This window comes from Nesoenas mayeri (genome assembly GCF_963082525.1).
Source record: "Nesoenas mayeri genome assembly, chromosome: 1".
NCBI lineage: Eukaryota > Metazoa > Chordata > Aves > Columbiformes > Columbidae > Nesoenas > Nesoenas mayeri.
This window is the reverse complement of record NC_137541.1, coordinates 51,559,784-51,579,357: the sequence shown is the minus strand read 5'-3', so window position 1 is coordinate 51,579,357 and position 19,574 is coordinate 51,559,784. Positions and strand designations below refer to the sequence as shown.

The 19,574-nt window shown below is 37.4% G+C and overlaps 1 protein-coding gene across 1 annotated transcript in view; it reads left to right on the top strand.

Moving 5' to 3' along the window:
* The window catches only part of ACSS3 (acyl-CoA synthetase short chain family member 3), a gene marked incomplete at both ends in the record, with an annotated part of 82,647 nt that extends 63,940 nt beyond the window's left edge, over window positions 1-18,707 (top strand). The window contains 6 exons of the mRNA XM_080363738.1: window positions 3,288-3,351; window positions 13,410-13,491; window positions 14,543-14,665; window positions 18,007-18,106; window positions 18,186-18,361; window positions 18,642-18,707. Of these exons, the coding sequence (XP_080219864.1) occupies window positions 3,288-3,351; window positions 13,410-13,491; window positions 14,543-14,665; window positions 18,007-18,106; window positions 18,186-18,361; window positions 18,642-18,707 (611 nt within the window). The remainder of the gene's footprint in view (window positions 1-3,287; window positions 3,352-13,409; window positions 13,492-14,542; window positions 14,666-18,006; window positions 18,107-18,185; window positions 18,362-18,641) is intronic.
* Between the last annotated feature and the right edge of the window lie 867 nt (window positions 18,708-19,574).

The window sequence follows — 19,574 nt, the reverse complement described above, 5'->3', positions numbered from 1 at the left end:
TACTTCTGCACTGGATTTAGCAAAGTTACGAAAAAATACTGTGCTTGAAGGCTTTATCTACAGTTGCGCTGTTTTAAATAAGAGCACCTGTAAAATTTGTATTGGCAAATCAGGAAGAAAAATTTTAGTAATAACCATCAGCAAAAATGGAATGGTAACTAGGCAAGTAATTGCTATAACTTGCACTTTGTTCTGTTATAGCTGTGTTTTCAGAGACTAAATAATGTTGGTTTTGGAGATCTACATGAAATAATTGTGTCTCAGGGACACATTGATTAGGTTGATTGGATTTTATTTTGGCCCTACAATTTTTATGAGAAGTATGCTGAAGCACTTAAAAGAAAATTCTTACTAAGGTCTGTGTCTTCCACAAATACATCATAGTGAGCTAGGAAACAGCTTGGCAAGGATGGAAATCTTCCATTTGAACTAGTCTTATGCTTTTTTGAAGGAAATCAAAGTCAGTTTTATGGTATATGGGCTCATATTTGAGGCAGTTGTTTAGCACCTTACCTTTCAGTGCTTGTGGAGCATTTTTATTTCCATCTGGGAGAAATGGTAGGCTATGGACCAACATTAAAAGGAAGAGCACCCCTTGTCTGGAAGGTATTTGCATGCAGAGCCACAGAATTAAGAATGCAAAAATATTTTCATACCTGGGAATCCTGATTTTGACACAGTTTTCAGGAATTACTTGAAGTTTGAAAAATAATTACGTTAAAGATCAAACCATTTTCAGGAAAAGTTCTCACATGATGGGGCAGAAAGAGCTGAGCTGTTTTTTCTTCTAATACTTCCACGTGGAAATGAATATGAAAGAAAATAAATATTTTCAGCAGCTCTGGTTTTGGTATTTACAATCATGGCAAGAAGACAAGCAATAGCTCAAAAACAATGTTAAGACGAAGCCATGAATTTTGTCCAGAATTGTAATAAATAGGGAAGAGTGAAAGCATGTAATTGCATCACACATGCTATCAGATGATAGACATGCCTAGAAAAAAGTGTGAGAGGCAAGAATATAAAAATTTCCTACAACTTTTTTTGGAATATTTGGCCTAGCGTAAGTAAAGAATTTATTCAAACAGAATGCAGGAAATATATTTAACGTGCCTTAAAAGGAAAACATAAGGACTCAAACTGACTGAAGATTTAGGAAAGAGCTTTATGCCTTTCAGTCTTTGGTTTGAGGCCAATTGTGGCCTGTAATGCAGCCATTCATAAAACAGTGGATCTTGAAATTGTTCTGTACTGGCCACTCTCTTGCTGTCACCCACTTCTGTTTTGATGTTGTTTTGCTGCTGTTGCTACATTAATTAAAATTGTTGTATTTATGCTGCGCTATAAATAGAAAGTTACAAAACCTACTTTTTTTTTTTTTTTTTTTTAATACAGCCAAATTCTTCGCTGTCACAGAATTGCTAAAATAATTTATTGCTTTGCTGATTTTTAGAATACAAAGAATAAAAGCAGTACTTAGACATGTCATTGAAGTGCAGTGGCATAAACTGCATTTAAAAGTGAATCAAGATACCATATTAATTTCTAGATCTGTTGCCTTAAGTCAGACATTATATTGAGCTTTCCCTTTGATCTACTTGAACCCTTTCCAGATAATTTCATTCCACTTTTTCAAATTGAAGCCAGTCCCATATTTTGAAGAATTAAGTCCGTTCTTCAGTAATTCAGGAGTGAGCAGTGTAATATCTTCCTTCCCTAAATGTTTGTACATTGAAATACACTGTTTACAAAGAGGAGAATAAATGCTGGAATTGCTACCTTGATAAAATCATTATAATAAACTGATTAGATTTTACTTTAGTATAATGAAAATATGGAAGAAATAGGAAAAAAAAGCATTAAAAGCTACATGTGAGTGGGTCTTTTTCATTGTGCGTTCTAAGCCTAAATTCTCCAAATCTAACGATAATACGTTCTCACACCTTCTAAAAATATTTAAGAAAAAATATGTTTACAGACTATAAATTGTTTTATTTATGCCCTTCTTGCTGTTTTTCAGAAGTGCCTTCTATGTGCCTATTCATCCTTTTGATTTCCTATTCCAGTTACTCCTTCCAAGTCACTGATTTGTAAAACTGGCATTGTGTACTTGCTTGTGTCTATGTGCTGAGCCATGGCTTTCAGCAGGTTCTTCCATTACTTAAAAATTACCATTCTCTTTGAAGGAGTGGCTTCAGCTAGAAATAGTAAATTACAGATGTTGGCATTCTTTGGGCAGGGAGGATGTGATATTACTCATAAGAGTCTTAGCAGGGTTTTATTCAGAAGTCTGTCATCCTCTTTTCCCCATTTCCTCTGGAACTTTTTAATGCAGAATGTAAGATTATTTGTAGTAATTTAGATCCAGCTGAACATTGCTTTCTTGGCTTGGGCAGGCTTCAAAAAGCACGTGTTTAAATCCATGTCAGCCTGGTCTGTCAAAACCTTCCTTCCCTGTTTTTCCATGGTTAAGTCATTTCACTTTCTTTAATTCCATTTATCATGGGCCAAGTTGATACCTGCCATTCCTTCCTTATGCCCACACCATCAGATGGAATGGGTGGTTGTAGCAGATTTCCCAGATACTTCATGGGAGAGGCTGTTTCAGGCTTTCTTCCTCAGAAAGCCCTGTACCAGGGTATGGTGCTTTCACTGAAGGTGATGGGCCAGTGTCACCCAGGGAGAAGGTTTCTGTTGGGACGTCTGGATTCTTCACTGTACTCTAGAATTACCCCGCTGTGTGGCTTTGGGTAGTTCATGAGTTACTTTAACTCTTTGTGCTAGAATAAGCCTTGTCAGCTGGGGAGGATCTTCTCATTCTCCTGAGAGCCTTTGCAAACCAGACACACTGTTTACTGCTAATAGTATTTCTCTCATTAACTCAGTTAGCCTCCAGTAATCTTAGTTGTTATTTCTTACTCATGTTACCTGCACACTTTTTCTTGTATTTGTCATGTATCTGAAGGGCCCTTTGCTATTTGGAAGTTTATATTTTCCAGTTTGAAGGTGTCTTTTAATTTTCAAGTTCTATATTTTTGCCTTTTGGGTCATTGTGCTATTTCTGCTCCCAAAGAAGAAGAATTATTTAAGACTTTTTGTACTTAAAGCTGAATGTTAATAAAGTCAAGAGATTATCCAGTTTGGAACTCCCAAATTACTTAATTCCTTTTGTTGCTTGGTGTATTTCCATTCTGAAGTGTGACATAAGTTGATATTCATGAAGACAATGCCTTCCATCTCAAAATACACTACTTAACAGTTCTCTTCCTATATTACTTTTTTAACAGTGATGATTCTGGATGAAAATAAGGAACCAGTGAAGGCAAATACTTTGGGAAATATTGTGGTAAAGTAAGCAAACTAAATATCTTACAGTTATGAGGAGGTTCCTACATGTATTGTCTTTTGACTGAAGTTTTTTTAAAGAGGAATAATTGAAGTAACGAGGGTTGAAAGAATGGCTGGCTCTGATACTGATGCCAAACTGCCAGAAATGTTTATGTCCATTAATGCTGAAATATTGCAAATGAAATTCTGTGAGTGTAGATTGCTGGTTTTTTTTTTTCTTAGACTACAGCAAAGTTTACCATTTTCTTAATTATCAGCCTTTTGGCACAGGATGAAGCCTTCCTGTTGTGATGTATGTGTAAGATCCTAAATCATTCTCTTCACCACTTTGTATTTTGGTTTAGTGAAACAGTACAGCAGTACAGATTTACAGGCTTTGATTTGCTGGTGTGATGCACTATCTCCTAATCTGAAGCAATGCACATTCCTAGAGGGAGAATGTGTGTTTTCTGATCTCTGTAAAAACAGCAAGATGTCTCTGCATGTGCTTTGCTTGAAACAAACTGTTCAGCTGTGGTAGTACTTAGACAAAATACATACAGGAAAAGACTCCAGCAAAGGAAGGAAGGAAGAAAGAAAGGAAGAAACACACACTGCTGTTAATCATATAGGTGATTTTAGTACCTATTTACCAGACTCCTATCAGATGAGTTCCATAAGCTATAATATTCTTTCTGAAAGTACACCTTTCTTAGCACCTTTTCTGAGATAGAGAGGCCTCTTTTTAGATAACACTGTGAACATCAATTACATTTTTCTTATCTTACCTTCTGCCAGAACCTTTCCTTCTGTAAAGCTCGATAGCTCCCCACAGCCCACAACAGCTCTGTACTCTGGACATTCCACAGGCTTTTAGGCAAATGGCATTTTTCGAAGACAGATACCTACATTGTGATTAATGTGTTAGCTATAACCACCTCTGTTTTCAGTCATATAAAGTACTTCAGTTCTGAACACTTCCTATCTGCCTGTAAATACAAGTCCCAGAAGAAATGCACTCTAGAGATGAGAAAGAAATTTTTTACAATTAAGATGGTAAAACAGAGAGGTGGTAGATGCTCCATCCCTGGAGACATTCCAGGCCAGGCTGGATGGGGCTCTGAGCAACCTGATCTAGTTGAAGATGTCCCTGCCCATTGCAGGGGGTTTGGACTAGATGAGTTTTGATGGTCCCTTCTAACCTAAACTATGTATGATTATGTGATCCACTTTTGTGGAAAAATTTAGGAGAGTTGTGGTGACTCAGAGTCTTCACTGCATGCTTAGATGAATGGAAGAAAATATAAAGATTAGCATTAACTTTCAGTGAATTGATATTCTAGCAAAAGTCAAAGTGTGTGTACCAACTTTGATGAGTTATTTAAGAGAGAAGTTAGTTGAGGTTTGAGGCATTGGCCCCGTGAGCAGGAGATAAGACACGCAAGAGCTGCAGGCACTGGAGTGAGCTGCAAATGTCCAGCCCTAAAATTGTGAACAGGCTGCGTAGAGCCTGCCTGGGAGTCAGGGCGGCCAAGGTGCGAACGTTTTCTGCTCAGCTGTACTACTGATCTCATGTCACCAGACCGCTGTGGAGAATAAGATAGTTTCACATTAAGTTATTGTACCATGTGACACAGATGTTTGTTTTCAGGATTAAGTCTATTCCCTGCCTAATTTTTAGCATCTCAGGCTAAGCCACCAAGACACACTGGCTCATGCGATCTCCCCTGAATCAGCAGACTCATGGTTAGGCAAAGTTTTCCTGTGGCACATGTGAGATTGTGCATTCATTCCATTGCCCAGTATGAATAATTAAAATTGCTTCAGCCTTTAGCAAACTGGTTTCCAGTATCAGTGATCCAAGTCAGAGTGGAGGCCTGTCTTCCAAAGCTCTCACCTCCGTAGTGCCTGATGCCATAATAAAATGTAGACTTGTAATCAGCAGAGAGAGAAAGGTGTTTTGTCAGAAAATTGATCCTAGCAGTCTTAGGCATTCAACTAGAATGGAATATATCACCTTCCAGATGTGCTCCTCTCTCTCCAGTGATCGCAAGGGTGCCACACATATTATAGCTTGGGGCATGTGCCCAGCGTTTTCTTGCAAAAGTGAAGTGAAATTAAGTCCATCCTTAGCAACTCTGCCAAACAAGCTGAATTAGATCTACTAAGGGGTAATCTTGACAGATGTGTGCATGCATTTCTGAGTCATTACTATCTTTAAGTGCCTGTCAGGAGTGGATGTTACCATATTAGAAGATCCTGTTTGGGTTGTCAAACTCTTAAAGCCAGAATTTTTCTTTCCTAATGTGGCCTCACATTTAGGCATTAATCTTAAGGCATTACCAAAGTGTTTATGTATTGATTGGTTGTTGTTGTTTGTTTTATCTTGCCCAGCATGACTTTTGCTGCAAAGAAATTGATAGGGGAGAAAAGGGGGAATTTTTTGTTGGTTGGTTGTGGTTTTTTGTTTGTTTTGTGTTGGTTGGTTGATTTTCTTGCATTGGATCACTCAAGAAAGAGTAGCGGCATAGGGACACTATTATTTTATCATGTCCATATTTATTGTAATATCCACTCTGATATAGAGAGGAGAGCATTGGGGAAGAAATTACATAGTGTCATTAAAATAGTCATTATGAAACTGATTCTGAGAGAGGTTAAATATCACCCCTCTTTCTCCTTCAGTCTTTTTGCTGACTTAATATTTTGAAACAATAGGATCTCTTAAAATTCATTCTGCAGCTTAACAAACACTCCACAAAAAAACCTAAAACCACACAAACTCAAACAAACAACAAACAAAAAAATGAAAACAAGGCAAAGATATTGATGAACTTTAGGAGGCCCATTATGTTTTTTTTAACACTTCTGACATTTGAATTTGTGGGCAGAAATTAACAGAAATTAGTTTTAGGATATATGGTTCACAGTGCCGTAACATTTTGTTCCAGATTTCATTCTGGTAAATGACAATTTGCTGCAGTGTTTAGTCATTTTTTAGTCATTAAAATCTGTGTTTGTTAGGTTAAGGCATCACATTTTCTATCTTCTTTCAGCTAAGCAGCTATTTAGCTATAAAACTTTTCATTTTTTTATTAGGGCTAGTTTTCAGTAAAGACGCCTCAAAAATAGTGGGCATGATCCTTGTCACAAGCAGGATTTGTTTCTCATTCCTAGGGACATGTCCCTGTGCTGCTAGATTAAAATGTCAGGGTAGTTTTCACTATTACTCTTGTCATACACTCAGCAGCAAAATATGGTGTATCTACCATTTTAGAGAAAAAAAAAAGCACGTGTTTGTTTTATCTGCAGTGTATGCAAGTTGAGAAATAGCCTTCAGTCCTTTCTTGGAAAGGAGAGTGGCCACACACCGCCTACAATACCGGCTGTGCGGAAGTGATTTACTGCTGCTTTTGGTTATTTCTATCCCAGTCTAACTCCTGGTAAAGATTTTTGGGGGCTGCTTGAGGCCTGCAGTGCTAATAAGTATAGTATTTAAAATATCATTGCAACAGCGTAGTTATTCCATCTTTCTGCCCCAAGTAGATTCTTTTCTTTACTCGTCTGCCAACTGACACCTGGTGTGTTGGGGTTTTTTTTTGTGTGTCTGTGCCCTTTGGAAAGATCTTTGCTCACAAGAACTCTCATCCAGGCTAATTTACCTGGACAATGCAATAATCTTTTTGACTTCACAAGTCTTTCAGGATAAAGTAATCAAATACAGTGTCACAATGGTGATAATGAAAGGGCAAGGGAAAATAAAGATGACTGCAGCTTGTGGGGGTGGGCTTGTATGAATTGTTTCTGAATTTACTTTTTTTTTGAGATAGAATCTTTGGATATGAAAGATAATTAACCAAGGACTTTTTCTGAAGTGAAAATGATAGCAGCAGTGACCTCCATTTCCATTAGCAGTACTAGTCCGATTTGGTGACACACTTCTGCTTGCATTGTGCTGACCTGCTTGTAATTAATACACAATTGAAAATATGTGTATGTGTGTGTATGTAATCATGATTAGCCATCAGAATTTTCAAATCTGTCTGTTCTCATAAGGAGGATTAGCAAAGAGAAATCCCATTTAAAGTCTAGTGCAGTGGGAAACTCAGTTTGGTATTTAGACACTTTAAGAAATGTCTCTCTCATGTGTGATTGTTGACAGTGTCTGAAGGGGATTAAGCTGTATCTCCATTGCTTGAGTTGTTTTTATTTTTTGTCATTTTAATGATGTGCTTTGCCATCTTGCAAGTCGTGTTTAATGGCTTCCTATTGATTTTTAAAATAGAAAAAAATTAAAAAAAGATGACACAAGGTAGCAGAAAACTAAAGTCAGCGTAATAGAGGGCCGGTTGCAGACCCGTCTGAGTGGTTGTCCTCAAGAAGATTGCTGGAGGGAGAAAACTGTTGCTTGTAGAACAGTGTAAAGAAAGTGTGTTATCTTGCATAGACCACTTGGAATATGTTATTGTAAGTAAAGGTTATACACCTAGGAACAGTGAAAATTTGCTAGATTTAGAAGATGAAGGACAGCACTCTAAAAAGCAGCACTTTCAAAGGAGCTTTTGATGTTACAGTGGATAAACCTCCGAAAACACAAGATCTTTGAATGAAATGTAGCTGCTAGTGTAACTAAGCAGGCAATATGATCCCTTTTTATTCAGTAGGGAAACTGGAATGGAGCTGTTTTTATTACCTGTGGATATGATGGTAGTAAAACCATTAATGCATTATGGTCAGTTCTTATGTCCATATTTCAAAAGGCTATTGAGAAACTGGCTGGGTTTGGGAGAAAATATGAATGAGAGTGACTTGAGTGCTGGAAAACTTGCCTTGAAGAAACTTACAGTTATCTTGTGTTATGTAGTTTATCCAAGATCAGTTAAGTGATGACTTTATCAAGGTCAGGAAATAGCTACGGGGCAAAGACATCTCTCAGAGGCTGCTGTTTAATCCAGCATAAAGAGATTGGAAGCTGAAGCTGGATATACTTAGATGAGAAGTAAAACACATAATTTTAGCAGTCAATATTAAAACCATTGGAACAAATTCTTGGGAATATGGTGGTTTTCTTTGACACCCCTAGGTCAAACCTGAATATCTATCTTAAAGACACAGTGTCATTTAACCAAAAGTCACAGGCTTGAGACAGGATTTAGTAGATTATATCCTTTAAACTGTGTTATATGGGAGGTCAGATTAGATGATCATGATGAATCTGTGCAAAAGATTTCTCTCTCTGCCAGCCTCCCACATGTTTTTTGTCAGCTTTGTCTTTTCCCTTTACAAATAAGAGAATGAGTAGGTTTTTTGATGCAGGAGCAGTTTGACCAAAGGTGGGTTTTCTAACAGATTCCTGGCTATGTACATGTGAGTAGCATTTGAACTTTCTTTACTTTTAACCTTTTTGATGCTTTCTCTCTTCCCCACTAAACTATAGATTTATTTTTCTGCAAAATCCACACTGTGGGACCTCTTTCAGCTAATTGAATGAATATTTGGTGCAGAGGTGACTGTTTGAGATGCTCTCTCTTCTGTTGTGCGTTCTCCCCCCTTTTTCCATTATCGTTGTTCCTTGTATCTGAAAAAGCTTCTAGATTCCAGATGACTTTTGAACTTGCAATCAGAAATTTTAAGAGTGATGTTTATGTGCAGCACTACATAAATGCTGAGTAATAATATAGCTGCCAGTCGAGATGATTGAGCTCCATTCACAAGCCCAAACTCATTTAACAATGGTTTGTGCTTGCTTTGACTGGCTGTAATGAACAGCTTGTGAGTACCATTGTCTGCCATAAAATAAAGGGGTGTCTTTTCTGAAACTCAGCAAGGTAGCATGAAAGTTTTTCACTTTCATTCGTACTTTCTAAAATCTGCTTTTCTCTGTAAATTACCTTTTGAGTGCTGTCTATATAATTGCTTTGTTCTGTCAACAAGGAATCTTACATCATTGTGATGAGTGGTGTCCTGAAAGGACGTGACACACAGACTCAGATTTTCTTGGGCTAAGCTAAAGGTGGGCTGTTCTGTGTAAGGTCAGCCACCAATGTGTGAAAAAATAAACAAACTGTAAAACAATGCTTAAAAAAAAAATAATAGTTGGTGTTTAAAATTCTCCAGCAGACAACAGTTACTGTGAAAGCAGTTCAGAGTTTTACTGCAAGCTAGATGAGCTGCCAAGCTCACCCAATCTGTTTTAGATTCTCCACTTTATACTGAAATTACCTTCTTATCTTTGTAAAACGTAGCCAGAGCGGATCTTTGTAAAATTGAACCCGTATAATTTATATCATTAATTTACACAGTTTACCTGGTTTTCCTGATGCTGTTCTAAATGTATTCAACCTTGAAATGAGAAACGGGCCTGGATCTGTATTCCTGCAATTGTCACCTTAATTTGTTTGGAGTAAATGGAGAATAGCATCATTTGTACTGCTGTTGCTCTACTGATGAAAAATTGGCATGACTGAGATCACAATTCACACTTATACGTGTTTTTTGAAGTTTGAAATCCAAAGGTAAACTTTTCTCAATTTCAGGTGCATTGATTCAGCTCAGTGTAGGTTTTTGACTTGAACCTTGCCTGGGTTTGAATCTGCGCCTATTCTTTGCTAGTTATATGGGATGACTTGGGTGTAGTTAGCCTGATCCAGTGTAGCTGGTAACACATTTGTATTTTAGAAAAACCTGGCAAGCTTGTCTTAAATTTGTATCTGTTGAAGCTCCTCACTGTCTAGAAGGAAGAAGCAATGATGAGATGGAGGACGCTGCCAGAGTTAGGACCATATGAAAAACCCAAGCAAGAATAGCATAAGGGAGGGCTTATGTTTAAACTGATAACAGATGCCAAGGCTCAACACCAGCTGGTTTGTGGCTTGGTGTGCAGGATGAGAGAAAAACTAGAGAAATAAAGTAAATACCTCCCAAAAGGAAACCAAGCAAAGCAACCTCTTTGTAAATTGCGGAAATGGTGATGAAGGAGTCTACCTCCTTCTGTCTTGGTCTTCTGTGCTCCTGTTGCTTGTGAAAGGAAAGCAGGATCATGTCTCTGTCAGTCATGCTCACTTATGTATAGCTGGCATTTTTTGGTAATATATCACCTTGATAAAAATAACCCCAAAAGGCCTTGAGTATCAACTCAATGTTTGGACAAAGATGCAACAGCTTTTAAATATAGAACTTTTATAGGTGTGTGTGTGTTATGTTTCCTAGGGAAACATATACCCAGACTCAAACCCAACATCTAAAGATGTTCCATTTTTATGGAAGGGCTGAGGAAAGGAAGAGATATTGGCTTTCAGGTTGCTGTTATTTTCTGGCTATCTGATTTTCTCTCTTTTGGCTCCTTTCACATGATTATTATCCAGTTCTGCTCCCTTTGGAATTCATGGCAGCATTCCCCATGACAGCAGTGGGATGGAGGTGTGTTTGGCTCTGAGCATTTTAATCCTAATGTCCTGGCAAAATTCCAATACATGTAATTATGTTCTGGGAAGCTGAATTTTACCTTTATTAATTTTATTAATTATTTGTGTTTGCCTAGCACCTAAAAATTCTAGTCAGTCATGATGCTAAGAACTTTATTATCACAGAAGAATTGTATGTGCCCATTACTCTGGAATTATTTTGCCTGAAAGATGGACACATAGAAGACAGCATTCAGTTTTTTACTTCATAGATGGAATGGAGTCCTAACTGCAAGTAATCTTTTACAGAAAGCCATGGAGGCACATTTTCAGATTGCACTATAGAGATACCTGTGGTAGCCAGTAGTTCAGGTGTATGGATTCCATAGACTCATGAAATGTACACTGTGGATGCACTTATCATTGCAATTCACTTTTAAAACCAAAACCAAAACCCACAAACAAACCAAACAACCAAAAAACAAGATGGTGGAAGGATTATATTTTTGGTGATGTGCTGCATACTGGTATGTTTAGATTTCTAAACAATTACAGTTAAACAAAGAAATTTTTTTTTTTTTTTCTGATTTCAGCAGTAAAATTGATTCTTCTGTGTAGTGACTGTGAAGTACTTAATAGAGCTGTGGAGAAATTATTAAGGACTTTGTCAATATGAGTTTTTCTTTCCTATCACAAGGATGTTTCAGACTGTTAAATAAATTTAAAGTGCGAAATTTTCAATGATGGAGGCAGTTACGAACTTCTATGCTATTAGCAACCAGGCAGCAACCATAGTAACTGCCATTCTCTAGCATTTTTTCTTGAGTCTAAACAAGAGATTTTTCTTTTAAACTCCTACATACACAAACACTAGGATCAATATATTGTTTTTCTGATTTATTTTTTTCAAGGCAAATACTCTATACGTCATGTTTGTGTATCAGAAGGATGCTCACTAAGCTTGGAAGGCTTAAAATAGGCCAGTGAATTCCCTCCAGATGGGCGGAGGCCAAGCTGCCCTCCTGGAGCCTGGTGACTGCCCCGGCAGTGTCTTGGCATTTCTGGCTTTACCTCTATATATAGAAAGAGAGAATTATTCTTTTTGTACATGTAAGCATGGAACCAGAGAACAGTTTGGGTTGGAAGGGACCTTCAAAGCTCATCTAGTCCAACCCCGCTGCAATGAGCAGGGACATCTTCAGCTAGATCAGGTTGCTCAGAACCCCATCCAGCCTGGCCTGGAATGTTTCTGGGGATGGGGCATCTACCACCGCTCTCGGCAACCTGTGCCAGTGTTTTACCACCCGCATTGTAAAAAAAAATCTTCCTTATGTCTGGCCTGAATCTCCCCTCCTTTAGTTTAAAACCATTACCCTTTGTCTTATCACAACAGGCCCTGCTAAAAAGTCTGTCCCCATCTTGCTTACAGGCCCATTTTAAGTACTGAAAGGCCACAGTAAGGTCTCCCCAGAGCCTTCTGTTCCCCAGGGTGAATAAATGTCATTGAGTTGGTTGCATCGTTTTCTTGTGACCTGAACATCACAGTAGACTTGTAACTATGTCAATGTTGCTACGCTACAGAGGGGTGTTTCACAGCTGGAGGTGTTGCCTTTTGGTGTCATAGGGGCACTAGCAGAGTAGAAAACAAAATACCCTTGGCTAAAAATCTGTTTGTTAGGAATGCAGACATGCGCTAGCAAAATCTGTATGAAGCATTTATGATTTTATCTGTATAAATATCCTTGCTTGCACGTTTTCTCATTGTTACTACAGTTGAGCTTCATAAACCTTGTGTTGAGATGCCTGAATATGTGTCTTGGGCAGTTCAAGTAAGCTTTGTTTAACCCTGTCAGAGCTTTGAGGGAGAAAACAACTGCTTCTTTGTTAGCTGAGACTTCTAAAGCTTGTTTTCTTCTGGCAGATAGGTATGTGGAGTGTCCCATATTTTGTCATGCACATATCCTTGGTTGAAGAATGGGTGTATAGTATGCATTGAAAACTCAGCTAATAAAGCCATTCAAAACTTAGCAGCTTCACTTCTTCAAAAAAAAAAAAAGTCCAGTTATTTCAGAAAGTTCTGAGTGACTCATCAGTACACTTTCAAAGAATTCCTCCAATAATTCCAATAATATCATGCACTGCTAAAATAAAACTAAAAAAAATATTCAGATTCCCATGACTGAAGTAATTTGAATTATATCTTTCTACAGAAACTGAAGATCTGTGTGTCTGATAATTCAGTTCATGTCTTTGCATTGTGAGTGTGTATGTGTGTTAGAGAAAGAGACACCTATAATAAAGAAATCGTCTGTATCACAGCATATACCCACACATTTCTGACAGATACTTAATCCTTGGAAAGGATTGAAAACTGAACACTGATAACAAGTTCATAATACAGCATGTGGTGTTTACTAGACCAAACATTATTTTGCTGAATGTGAGAGATGTTTATGTTATATAAAACGGGTCTAGATACAGTTCAGCGCTATATGCATGTGATCACAACAGATGTATGTGTTCTTTTTGATGTGTTATTAGCATATTATTAAACAGAAGTGTTTTCTGATTGTATAGCCTATGATTATTTATCTGAATATAAAGTATGAATGGAGAGTATGAGTTGTACCTGTTATATCTATGTTTCTAACTACTTCCCTCTGCTCTTCTTAATTTAAGGTTGCCTTTGCCTCCTGGAGCATTCTCAGGTCTTTGGGAAAATCAGGAAACATTCCAGAAGTTGTATTTCCAAAAATTTCCAGTAAGAATTACAAAATGAATTATATAAACTTTTGGTAATCCTGCAGAACTTAGTAACAGTAGATTGAAACTAGATAACATTAAAAATTATCATAGCTTATTTTAGTGGAACATCTTTGATATATGTGTTACAGAATTAAAAACATTTCAAGGTGAAAGCTTCTTCATATATACTTTAAACATTTGGGCACACTGTGGTGTATTTCTGGTTTTGTTGGTTTTCGTTGGTTGGTTGGTTTTTCGTTTGTGTTATTTTTGGTTTTATTTGTGTTTTTTTTTCTTTTTAGGATCTGAAACAGAAGTAAACCTCAAGCTTCTGAGCCTAAAAATCAGCATTTGATCTAATAAAAGATAAAAGCATTGCAACCTTAGACTAGCATAGCTTCAAATACACTACTGCTGTTGACGTGCAGTCATTTTAACTGTTATCAGTCCAATATATGCACTTAACCACTGTGCATGTAGATACATTGGAGGCTTCTTACTGAATTGTTTCCTTGTCAGATGAACTATACAAAGACTGACTTCTTCCTTGACTTATAGAAATATATAGACTGGTCCTATGTGCATGTCCAAAATGGAAGACTTTGTTCAAGAAAAGTAAATGAGCAAAATAATCAAGCAAATTGTTTTCCGTGTGCTCTTCCATCATGCTGCTGTTGATGTCTGTTTGCATCCAGCAAGAAGAAATATCTTTGGGGGCAATGTGATGACTCTCATTGTATTGTAACAATTCCATTCTCCATGTGTAGATTCAGGCAACCTCCTTCTCCCGGCTGTCAGGGGTCAAAGAAAGCAGAGTAGGAAAATATCCAGGTTTATGTATTGTCTTCTGTTCTGTCTTAACAAAGACTACAAAACCTTTTTCTGGAAAGAGAGCTGTGTGGTATATAATGACAGAAGAATGGTGAAAAATGTTCGTGAATTAAATCTGTCAGGCACTGAAAAAGTATTATATTTGAAACAATCACTTTTGTTTGTTGGTTTCACGGGACATGGACAGATGTTCCTAGTACTGATTCTGAGTTTACTTTTGGTTGTGTTGTATCTAGGGATATTACGATACTATGGATGCAGGTTATATGGATGAACATGGCTATTTGTATGTCCTGTCTCGAGCTGATGATGTGATCAATGTTGCTGGACACAGAATTTCTGCAGGTGCGATTGAAGAGGTGAGCATTGCCTGACAGTAAAATAGAAGGGCAAAAGTTGAAAAATCTCACAAAATCTCTCATTTTCTATCTGCTTTTTATTGATTACATTTGCATTGGTTCTTTTATCAAAAACATTAATTGTTTCAGGTCTTCCTATTAAGGTGCTTTCGAAGACCATAATAAACTTAGTCAACAATAAGCCGTTTGTACCATGAGATTGATAGAACAGGCATGATTTGATGTTTGCAGGTGGAGTTAAGGGGCACCATGGTAGCATGGAAAGCATTCCTGTAAGCTCTGATAACATATTTATTTGGGAATACATAAAGATAATGTAGGATCAGTGTGCGACGTAGCTTCACCAGCTACTGTAGTTTGTCAGGAGTAGAAACTTTTATTCCTAAAATACAGTTTTTAGTTCACGTAGGCTCACATTCAGTGCTTTTTCTTGATTTGAAGAGTTTCTTTCACAGTTTCCTGAGAGCTGTTTTGTCTCTTATTGTATGAGGAGTGCTAAATGAACAATGAAAATTTCTGTTAAAACCCCCCCCTGCTGTTAAATTGAAAGTCATTAATCTAATACCCATGCAACTCAAAAAGTTGAAAATAGTGCAGTTCATAATAGTATCTGAATTTCGTATCATTGTTCACTCACCTCTCTGGAACCACTGTGATTGATTGCCAGTTACAAATTTCCCTGATGACATATCAATTGCTTATTCAGGGAGTACAGGAAAAAGTGTGCTGGGCATGTGCAAGGCAAAACCACACTTTTAAGAACTCTGAATTTAACTGTTCACTGAATCACAAACTAATCTATTAGTCATTTTTTGCTTTACATTGTTTATTAGTCTAGTGATTTTTTTTTTTTTTTAAAGGCGAGAAAACTTTAAATAGAATAGAAGAAATTTGGATTATACAGAAGTGAACAAATTCAGACAAACACAGGCAATCTTTTGAGGCTGGGTCAGCCAGGGAGCTGAACCAGTCACTGCCTTGACTTGGATTTATGAAGCCATAAAAGTGGCTTTCAGTCTGCTTAAACCTCTTTCCTTTTGAAGTCGTTTTTTGGTGTTGCTTTGCTAAAGTGCAGCATGGAATCTCATCACACCCCTTACTGCTCTGCTGCCCAAGGGCTGGGTGTTGCTTCTTCGCTTCAGGCTGAATCCAAAGCTGATATAACAAATGATTAATTGAAACACCTCCTCAACTGTATTAGCTTCGTAATGATCATCCTGAGCTCAGTGTCTCTGTTTTTCTCCCTGCTAGTTAGATTTTTTTTCCCCTATAAACAAAAAATGTTTCATCACTATGAAATTCTAGAAGCTTTTCTATTCACCTTTTGAACAAAGCTAAACCCCAAGATTGTTGTGCATGCACAGCAAATTGCTAGTTAAATGGGAAAGCATTATCAAGACCACGATTAGCTCTTCAGTAAGATCAGTAAATACAGAATTAGAGGTTCATTGAATCGCCATTCTAGTTGACAGTCACCTTGTTGAGCAAGTATATTATCTACATTTACGCTATAGCCGCATTGTAAGTTTAACAAGTTTTTCCTTTGACTAAGAATTTCATCTTCATTATGTTCCAAACAATTAGTTTCTTTGTCTAAGGTGTCAATTAGTATCCTTGAGGCTCCATCTTTACTGCAGTGCAGGAGATGTTCCCGTTTACCTTGCTGATTAGTGAACGCTGGCCATTGTGGTAACCTCAGCTTATGTCAATCCATCCATTTCTCTTGTCTTTGCATCTCTGGTGTCCCTGCTTGCCGTGTCCCTTTCTGAAAGAGCACAAATCAAATCTTGCCTATCTGAGGCAACAGACATGAAACTTCTGGGATTGTAGTTTGTGAAATGAGTGTAGCTTCTGTCCAACAAAGTGTGCCAGAAACACTCTGTGCAGATTTCTTTTGCTAAAAACTACTTGATGTGTGTTGTAGTGGCTTGGGACAGAAGGATGGTGTTTGCTTCCTGTTTTGGCTACAAATCTTAAGGATGGTGAAATCTGCATTTAGGATGCGTTATGGGAGAACCTTTGAATTGTTCCTTCCACCGTAGATTTCACAATCAAGTCACTCAAGAGCCTCCCTTCTGTTAAATGGAACAGCAGTGATTCAGCTTTTCCTTCAGGTTTTTTTCTCTCCTGTCTTCTTGCTCATGCCATTTTATGAGTAGCCAATGCAAAGGTGGCATTCCTACTTAAAACAAACAAACAAACAAAACCCACCCTCCCTGCCCCAAACAAATAATTATTCTTAAAGATTCTTTTAGTTAGTCTTCCTTTCAATCATCCCACTGCCTTTGATTTTGACAGCACAGTCTGTTAAGATCTGTTATTGGCAAACATATAGTCCTTGTATGCACAAATAAATTAATATGCACAGTCACATTATGTGATCTCTGTGTGGCCTTTTTGTGTAGGATGCGTTAGGTCCTCTTTGTGGCTGAGTACAGAGGATATGTTGAAAGCATTGTTGACAGCAAGATGCCCAAAGCGACACTGATATATACATGAAAAGAGCCCCTTGCTTTGGAAGTGGATACACAGCTGCTGGTATCATAAGTCCAACTTTGTCCCAGACTTAGTTACACACTTCTCAGTATGTACTGAGACATCTTGGTGACATTTTTCCAGGAAGGGAGAACCTCAGCTGGCTAATTGGAAAGAAAAGAGAATCTCTCACATTTTTTCCTAAAAGAGAATTTTAGATACTAGTGCTACTGTCCATCACTTGTATAATTGTGTAAATGTGTAGTAGGAAGGAGGGGACTCTGGTTTAATTCCCTTTTTTGTCTAAGGAGGCTGAGAACTAATGTTTGCAAGAAAGTGAGCTAAACTAGGCTGGCTGCAAGCTGAGATTGCGCCTGTGTTTGGCTTTGGTTGAAACTATGCCAACAAAGAATGAAAGAGTCAGAGAGAAAAAAATCAATATGACTTTATAGCCCTGTAGTAGGAGTGCTTCTGTGGTTTTGGTCCTCGCTCCACATACTTAACTCTATGCTATTCATGTTAGACTAATGCTGTTTGTTCTAGCAAAGATCTCACTAACAAAAACAAAGATGTGATACTCTCTCAAAGCTGTAAGGAAATCAGCTTTGCTTTGTTCTACATTTGTATCTTGTGCTGCCATAGTTTTCATTTCTATGTTTCTTTGAAAACTACACATAAGTGTGTGTGAAAGTATACACATGTGTGCATCTGCAACATGTGTAATTGGAATCCTGAGGTGTACTGACTAAATACTTTTTGCTGTCAAAACATAAGAAAGAAGTCTGTTTCTTATGTCCATGCCTATGGAATTTTTCACGGAGATGTTCAATTATTATTGTGCTTAGGGTTTTTTTTCTGTCTTTCAGTGTATTCTCTTCCATCATGGTGTGGCAGACTGTGCTGTTGTGGGCCAGGAGGATGCTTTAAAAGGACACGTTCCCTTTGCCCTGTGTGTACTGAGAGAAGGTGAGAGCTCAATGCTACTAATGTTACTGAGACTTGCAAAAGTCCCAGAAAAGGTAAAGGATATGAGCTTATTCACTAGGTATAAAGACAGAAGAGGGGAAGATTTTGGAAGAAATTGTTGAGCGAGTTAGAACTACCATTGGTCCAGTAGCAGCTTTCCAGAAGGGGGTGTTTGTGAAACAGCTACCAAAAACTCGTTCTGGCAAGATACCACGTTCGGCTCTTTCTGCACTCGTCAGTGGAAAGCCATACAAGGTAAGCTGGAGATATGTGCTTTAATGAATCGGGCACATGTGCACATCCAAAGACACAACAACATGGTTTCAATTCTCTAGACCATTCTGCAACTGGTCTGTGACATCAGGTAGCACATCATACTGTGTCTTACTTTCATGTTGCAGACCTTTCCAGATACCTTTTTTTTATTGATTGCTTTTGAAGGCTAGGTTTAGAACATTTTCTCTACTAAATTCTATCTTACTGTTTAAAAACAGCAATCTACTATGACATGCTTACATATATTTTTCCTTTTCAGATAACACCAACCATTGAAGATGCTAGTGTGTTTAAACACATTGAAGAAGTACTAAAGAAAAATTAAATGAGATAATAGGTTGATAACAAACATATCAGTTACTGAAGAATACAAAGAGACTTTCTGTTAGAAAATACCACATTTTAAAAACTAGTAATGATTTGGGACTATTTTTTTTTACTTCAGAAATGTTACTGTGTTCTTTGCCTTATTGTCACAGCCAATGAAGCATACTAAAGACTCCCATGTTGTCATTATATGCTGGATATTAAGGTTGCTAAGAATTGCAAATAGAATTCATACATTTCTATAGCCTTAAAGGGAAGGAGTCACTGGATTATCTCATATGATGTCACATAACCTTACTTTTCAGTCCATTATTGTATAATGTGACCAGTAACTTGAGTTTGGCTGAAACAGCTTTCAAAAGGTAAGTCGTGAAACAAGGGCAGCGATAAATAGGAATTCTAATGTGAAAATTATTGCAGACATAAATTGTCCTCACCTGTAAATTATGAGCTTTTATGTCTTTTACATTTTTATACATTTTAGGATTTTTAAGTTCATTTTCTCGATTTCACTGTGTTTTTTTCCTAAGTCTTTCTGCTATAAATTGAATTCCTCTATTTTTTTTTACTCAATAACTTTCTGAAATGTCTTTTTTATAGAATGATAGATGATTTCTGGCTTTAAAATCTGTAGAAATCTTTATTTGTCCATAGTAGTTTCAATAACAATCACGTATTTTAAATAAAGGCAGGCATTTACTCTTTGCTTTTTTTTTTTTTGGTAATTTTGTTTCTGTGGTTTGTATCATTGATGATAAGGATCACCAGGATGTGCTTTTGCTGACATAATTAGACATTTCAGGCTTGTTGTGATATATATAACCAAGGAATTCAGCAAATGCAGATACCAGGCAGCCAATTCTTG